The sequence below is a fragment of the Brachyhypopomus gauderio genome, unplaced genomic scaffold (assembly GCF_052324685.1).
Source record: "Brachyhypopomus gauderio isolate BG-103 unplaced genomic scaffold, BGAUD_0.2 sc81, whole genome shotgun sequence".
NCBI lineage: Eukaryota > Metazoa > Chordata > Actinopteri > Gymnotiformes > Hypopomidae > Brachyhypopomus > Brachyhypopomus gauderio.
In genome coordinates, this window is record NW_027506902.1 from 961,941 (window position 1) to 970,153 (window position 8,213).

Here is an 8,213-nt window from a genome sequence, read left to right on the forward strand (position 1 = left end):
GGGTTATTTTAATAATTTAACCCTTTTTATATTAACCCTTTTAATAAAAGGTTTAATTGTAACACGAATATCATCTATAGCGTTTTTATGTGCGTGCAAATGAGGGGAGTCGGATTCTGCAGAGGAGTCGAAATTCGGCACAACTGGACTGAATTAGTAAAGCTCTTTAAATATAGCTAGGCAGAAAACTACATAAAAGAATTAGTCCAGAAAAATTTTCGTTGTGTTGTGACCAGTTTTGCAGTGCGTTTCCTAAATGTAGCGCCCGTGTTGTCATTTTGATGAATTTGCTTTGCGTATTTGCAGCGCGTTTTGCTTTTGCAGTGTGATGGGCTTTCAGGGCCACTGTAGCAATTCAGAGTGCAGCCTGATTAGTGTGCTACCTCACGCTTCCCTTGGCGGCGCTACTTAAGGCGGGAAATGGAAATGAATGCTGACTGAATTCTATTTCATCATCATGGTCATCAAAGAAATCTTTATTGCGAAACATATCGAAATTGTTAATCGCCCAGCACTACTGCTCACTCCATCTCCCTGCACACCCCTCTCCCCACACACACCCCCTTCACACATACACACTCCATCTGCCCTCACCCCCTCACCTCTCTGGAATTCTGAGCCCTTTCCCCCTCAGTCACATGTCTGTGCTGCAGGGGCAGAGCAGGTCCTTTAGGGCAACACCCCCCCCACCACCCACACACATGCACCACACTCCTCCAGCCAGGACATTCGTCCCATTCCTTTAAACACATTCATCCCTCTCTTTAAACAGTCAAATAAAATCCCACCATCTCATTCCAAGACACGTACACGTTTCTCACACACACATGTGCAAACACACATATGTTTCCAGCAGTCTGCACTGCACATTTTCTTTTTTTCACTCTCTCTCAATTGTTTCTGGAAGCGCTGCTAGTGCAAACTGGAAACGTTGCCCTTTCGTGGGTTTAGCATGGGGCGGTAACAGGAGGAAGCACAGTGGAGGGTCTCGGGCGAAGGTCGAGGTGCACGGCTCCCGTCACCTGACCTACTCTGTTTACACCTTCAGCATTTGGTAGACGTCCTTATCCACATGGACGTACAACTGTTTATCCGAGTAATGAACAGGACTTCCTGTTGTTCTATTGGAGTAAACGCTTATCTGTTAACTCCTGGTATACACTGGTGCTTGTCTCTGGTTAGGACAGGTAGGGATGGGGTGCTGCCACTGGACACAGTGGTCTGACCACAATGCACATCAGTACCGTTACGATGCCCATACTGATGAATTGAGGCACATCAGTACCGTTACGGTGCCCATAGTGACAGGCTGAGTGATGTCAGTACCATTATGGTGCTCAGGGAAATAATGATGGAGTAAGGGAAGGAAACCCTACACCTATACAGTAACCTTTAAAGGGAGGAAGTCCACAAATCATACACAATCCCAATGACTCCTTGCCTAGACTCCGCCCCCATGATCTGAGGCCCTGAGGCTAGGGGACATAAATTCAAGGTCGGGTTACATGCGACAGCTGTGCAAAGCGGAGGACTGGGTCATTACGCTAGCAGCTGCGCAGGGCCCATGCTTACCAGAGTCAAAATGCCACTCTTGGTCCTGCGCCGTCACCAAGGACACCAGGAGGGCAGCAAGGAAAGACAATGTTGGCAGCAACCGCGCTGCCATGGCAACAGAAACACACCTGGTTACCTGTCCGGTGTGACTTCCACAGACATACCTGAGAGAGAGAGAGAGAGAGAGAGAGAGAGAGAGAGAGAGAGAGAGAGAGAGAGAGAGAGAGAGAGAGAGAGAGAGAGAGAGAGAGAGAGAGAGAGAGAGAATGTAATTGTCATCTTCACGTTTGTGTGTACTTGATAGCACACTTATGTGGAAGTGTACGAAACAGTCCATTATATTTGTATGAAGGAATCTTTTTCCTGTACGTTTCGCATTTTTTTTCTACAGCAAATGTATAGTACTTGTATATAAACAAATTCTTTAAGATAAGTTAAAATATTTTGCCAAAACCAAGCATCAGACGCAGCCCATATGAATAAGAAGGTCTCCCATCACTACTTACACAGTAAAGCCAAAATAAGACCTTTATCTAAACATCCTTCAGTTCAGCAGAGTGGTGTGTGTGCCCTGTCTCCTGATTGCAGATTAAACACAGCACAAGCTCAGAGCGCATTACTGCTGATCAAACACAGCAGGCCAAATTTCAAAAATACATCTGCATGTTCATATGATAGCATAGTGTCATGTTTCCTCAGTCATAAATACAAATTTAAGCATAATTTGCATATGTTATTAGCAATTCATAGTAAGACACACCCCTCCATAAAAACACAGCTTTTGCCTGCATCTGACTGTAAACGTCCTGGTGAGAAACTGATGCTAATGTAACTGTTGATGAAGCTGGTTGGATGATGATCAAACAATATTTGGTCACATGTGCAAGTACACAACAAAGATCTGCAGACGTACATGTTTAGCTGATTGACAACTTTATTCAAAAGGTACATTTCTGTTGAGTTTGGAGTCAACACAATGGTAAACCTTGCAACTAGAATAGTGGAAATATAAGAGCAAGCTGACATCTTTCAGCATTATCCAAGAATGTCATGAACCTTTGCTATAATAATTTAAGTAACTAACCAGATATAGACTGAGGAAATTAGTCTATTTTGCTGTTTTTAGAACTCTAAAATCACATGCTACAATTTTATGTAACCATGTAATGTACATTGTAATGTAGCCAAGGTTTGAGCATACCACTTGCTCATACCACTGTCTCATAATTGGAGTTAGTCAGTCATGCGTCTCTGGGTATGGGTGTTTAATATGCATCACTTCAATGACTTTCACCCAACTAGCACAAGTGAATTTACCACAGCAATACGTTGACACATGTGCACCAATTGTCACAATGGTCACCGTGTTCTAATGCACAGGTCTGTATGTTCAAGGATTTTATATCCTCAGGAATTACAATATTACAATATGGATGTTATTACCAGTAGACACACTGATAATGTTAATGACTTTACTGCTATTATGTAAATAAAAAATGTTCTACATTATCATGCAGAAGGCACAACAATCATTTATGTGCAGTATGGACAATTTTTTTTCAAAAAATTAAACAAGTTAAATAATTCAATCAAAAATGTATAAAAAAAAAATTTGAACTCCACCCATCTGGACCAGCCAGTGTAGCACAGCATTCATCTTGAATAAAGCTATTTGAAATGTACTTTTTGTATATTTCAGAGGCCACTGCAAGAACTTCTCGTAGTGAGCTTTGGTTGGGGGTGCGTGAAACACAGAGCTCTGCCCAGCCAGTCTGTGGAGGATCTAGAGAGGATCTGTGGAGGATCTGATTAGGATCTGCAGAGGATCCTGATACTTCAGAGACAGCAGCAGCTTCAAAAAAACGTATGATGCTCAACAGTGGTGCTTCACAGCCGCTCGTTTAATATGGTTAACAGAAACTGTCCTTAATAAGTGTATCTGACTCCATTTGCGTGTGCTCTGAATCACACACAATCTCCTCAGTTGTTTTGAAGTATCAAATTAATTCCTTTAGTAGCACATGAAACTATGCTTTTCATCTTCAGAAAGATCCTTCTTCCTGCGCATATTGTGTGAGAACTAGGACTGAATAACGTGGCACAATTACACAATAACTTCCCTTTAATCAAGCTCACCTGGCTGGTAATTACCAACCCTGTCTGAGATTGATACTGGTCAATAGGAAATCTACAAAAACTTTGAAAAACAATATCCTAAACACTAATTTTACTGAAATTCTACTAATATCTCAGTTCCAGAATCATTTGTAATACAGTGTATGAATAGGAATTAAATCCCATGTTGCTTATTTTGCATGCCATAGCACAGTAAACGTTACGTTTTATGACTTGAGTCTCATTTACTCAAAGAGGCACTGAGCTCCAGACTCAGAAATCACACTTGTCCAGAATAATGAAACAAAGAAAAACCAATATATATATAATATATAAACGTGTGAGTGTGTGTGTTTGTGAGCACGTGTGAGTGAGTGAGAGAGGTGACAGCTGTCGCTGTGGAGAGCGACAGGGTTTGTTATGAAGTCTCTGAAAGAGACAGACAGCTGATGGCCAGCTGTGCATACACAAGGAAAGAGAGACACAGTAAGTGTGTGTGTGTGAGAGAGAGAGAGAAAGAATGAATGGAGGTGTGTAAAAGTGCAGATGGCTGTTATGAGATACACTGAGAGGGAACCCTGTAATGTACCCCAGTAATAGGCTTTGTAGTGCCTGTATCTGAGGGTGCATGTGTGTTTGTGTGTTTGTGTGCACGTGCTACTGCAGCTGTCTTGAGCTAGAGACAGACAGTAGCCAACACACACAGGATGCAAGTGTTTCCAAAACTCAGTGAACGAACACACACACAGACAGAGAGAGAGAGAGAGAGAGAGATGCAATTAATTCAGCAATGAAATACAAGCAGTGAGCTTACAGCTGGCTCACAATCTCCACACACCTGCTAACAATCTGTACAAATAACTATTGCATAACCCCAGCAACCAATTACCATTTTCAATTGGCCAATTCTACAAATGCATTTGAAGATGGATTAAACATGTCATTGTTTTCCATTCCTTTTTCCTCAGAGCAGTTCAGCAGTGAAAGACAATGAGGATGAGAGAGGAAGAGAGATATACAGAGAGATAGAGAAGGAGAAAAACAGATGAGTGAGAAGGGGGGGGGGGGGGGGGGTGGAGACTTGGAGAAGGAGCTGTAGAAAAGTAACAGGCCTGCAGGAGGTCTATGAGAGGAGTCTCCTCAGACAACCCCACCCTGCCTCAAAACCCACCCATCCTTGCCCCTATCTGGACCAACCCCGCACCCCCTGTCTGGAACACCACCTCCACACCCACACAGCCTTAGTGATGGGCCCACCAAAACGGGTCCAGACCTGGCCCATCCTGACTTCAGCCGCCATCTGGGATCAGAGGACGGTGCGGTGTGCCGTGAGGTGGTGGCAATAGCGTACGCGCACACACACACACGCGCACACACACACACTCTGCCTGCTTTTTATCCATGATGGCATGTCAATGCACGCACTACCACCCAAACAGCAGCAAAAACTGATTGTGTGTGCATGCATGTGTGCGTGCGAGGAGCACAACACAGCAAACCTACTGATAAATCACATGAAAAACCAAGATGTCAGTTTAACTGCAGTCTCTCCTTTACTGAATGCATCAGCTCAATTTAGAGGTGAGCGATATGAGGTAACATTTTTCCATGTTTTTTCCCTAAATATATATGTATATTAATTTTTTATTTTATATTAAACACACATATATTGCCAAAAGTATTCGCTCCCTTTCCTTGACTCACATATGATCTTAAGTGACATCCCATTCCTAATACATAGGGTTTAATATGACGTTGGTTCACCCTTTGCAGCTAGAACAGCTTCAACTCTTCTGGGAAGGCTGTCCACAATGTTTAGGAGTGTGTTTATGAAGATTTTTGACCATTCTTCCAGAAGCGCATTTTTGAGGTCACATACTGTTGGATGAGAAGGCCTGGCTCTCAGTCTCCGCTCTAATTCATCCCAAAGGTGTTCTATCAGGTTGAGGTCAGGACTCTGTGTAGGCCAGTCAAGTTCATCCACACCAGACTCTGCCATCCATGTCTTTATGGACCTTGCTTTGTGCACTGGTGCACAGTCATGTTGGAAGAGGAAGGGGCCAGCTCCAAACTGTTCCCACAAAGTTGGGAACATGGAATTGTCCAAAATGTCTTGGTATGCTGAAACATTCAGTTTCTTTCACTGGAAGGGGCCAAGCCCAGATCCTGAAAAACAACCCTACACCATAATCCCCCCCCTCCACCAAACATTATACTATTATAAAGCATAATACAATGCAGTCAGACAAGAACCGTTCTCCTGGCAACTGCCAAACTCAGACTCGTACATCAGATAGCCAGATGGAGAAGTGCGATTCATCACTCCAGAGAACGGGCCTACATCATTGCATCAGACGCTTTGCATTGCACTTGGTGATGTATGGCTTGGATGCAGCTGCTCGACCATGGAAACCTATTCCATGAAGCTCTCTGCGCACTGTTCTTGAGCTAATCTGAAGGCCACATGAAGTATGGATGTCTGTAGTGATTGACTCTTCAGAAAGTTGGCGACCTCTTCGCACTATGTGCTTCAGCATCCACTGACCCCGCTCCGTCAGTTTATATGGCCTACCACATCGTGGCTGAGTTGCTATCATTCCCAAACACTTCCATTTTCTTATAATACAGCTGACAGTGGAATATTTAGGAGCGAGGAAATTTCACAACTGGATTTGTTGCACAGGTGGCATCTCTCTGCTCATCCTATCACAGTTCCACGCTGGAATTCACTGAGCTCCTGAGAGAGACCCATTCCTTCACAAATGTTTGTAAAAACAGTCTGCATGCCTAGGTGCTTAACTTTATACACCTGTGGCCATGGAAGCGATTGAAACATCGGATTCTGATCATGTGGATGGGTGAGCGAATACTTTTGTCAATATAGTGTATATACACTATATTTTATTGGGTAATACACTATAGTATCTTGGGCAACACGGTGGCCTGGTGGTTGCCATGTTTGCCTGGAGGTAAATTGGTATTCCCTGACAAAGTCTCCCTTAGCGTGTGTCTGTGTTTCTCTGTCCAATAAAAAGTGGTTTTTCTGAGTGTCTGTGTATGAATGTGTGTGTGCTTGTATGCCCAGTGGTGGATGGTGCTTTGCCACTAGGGTCTGTCCTCTCTCCCCTTCCTGCACCCCATTCAGTCCCCCAGGGGGCTGTGGATCCCGGTAGAGAGTACACTGTGTGCAATTGGCTGCCACGTCTCGACGGTGAATAAAAATTGTAAAGCGACTTTGGGTATCTTTAAAGGCGCTATATTCATTCATATATACACACTGTATATTCTACTATACACCATACACACACACACACACACTAAAATAACATCCTAGATCTCAATAAAATATTCCAGTTGAAAATCTATTTATTTCATAGTGGAATGCATTGAGAGAGAGAGGAAAAAAAAACATTAAAATGATCAATGTAAATCAATTATCCCATGGAGGTCTGGATTTGGAATCATATTTAAAGTGGAAAATCAAATGACGGGCTGATCCAACTTCAGTGGAAATTCCTCAAGACAAGTTAAAATGAGGCCCAGTAGTGTGTGTGGCCTTCCCGTGCCTGTATGACCTCCCTACAACGCCTGGATGCTTCTGATGAGGTGGATGTTCTCCTGAGGATACTCCTGCCAATGTTGGTGTGCTCTGGCAAATGGCAATCACCCTGCATGGTGTTGGGCTGTAAGCACAAGCTCCACTAACAGACACAGCAAACCTGATAAGGCCAACACAGGTCTCTGGAGTAATCTTGACCCATTCCTCCATGCAGATCTTCTCCAAGTTGTCTAGGTTCTTCGGGTATCTCATGTGGAATTTGATCTTCCAAATATATACTTGAATATCTTTCAAATATGTTAAGGACAGGAGTCTGACTAGGCCACTGCAACACCTTGAACTTTGCCCTCTTCAACCAGGCCTTGATGGAGGAGCAGAGGTTCTTGGCTAAAATCTCCAGGTAGGCTGTGCCATCCATCTTCCCATTGTACCCCTTGCCAGCCTTGTGACCCTCCCCAATTTTGTCTGGCCTTGGAATGCTCAAATACACACACACACACACACACCATGAAATATGAGTTTAATACGTTCTGTAACAAAGCTCGTAAGTCAACTTGTAGATCAGAGACATTTTTCCCCATTTGAAATAACTAAAACAGATTTTATCCGTTCCATCCCTGCGAAACATCCCCAAAACATCCTAAAGCATAAAAAGACATGTTGAATTAGAAAGCACATGTATACTTTACCAATGCATAACAAAATATATGAAATAAAAGAAAGTGTTATTTAGTACCGATTCTCACCTTGGGAGGAAGGGATGCAGGCACTGTAGAGACGTAAAAACTGTAAAAACTGATATCTCGCAAACTGAAATTGCGCTTTTAACCTGAGATCATCATTATGTATTTTTCATTTGATCATCACATTTTTGCATTTTTGGCTGCACCATCGGCACCTTCAATTGCAGGCATGTTGAATAAATATCTATCCAGAGAGGCTTGCTTTTGCCCGTCTTTAAAAAATGTTATGGAAATGTGACAAA

General features: G+C 43.1%; 1 protein-coding gene across 1 annotated transcript in view; it reads right to left on the reverse strand.

Annotated features, from left to right (window-relative positions):
• The window catches only part of ddr1 (discoidin domain receptor tyrosine kinase 1), a 41,259-nt gene extending 33,613 nt beyond the window's left edge, over positions 1–7,646 (reverse strand). The window contains 1 exon segment of the mRNA XM_076991137.1: positions 7,547–7,646. Within this exon segment, the coding sequence (XP_076847252.1) occupies positions 7,547–7,646 (100 nt within the window).
• Between the last annotated feature and the right edge of the window lie 567 nt (positions 7,647–8,213).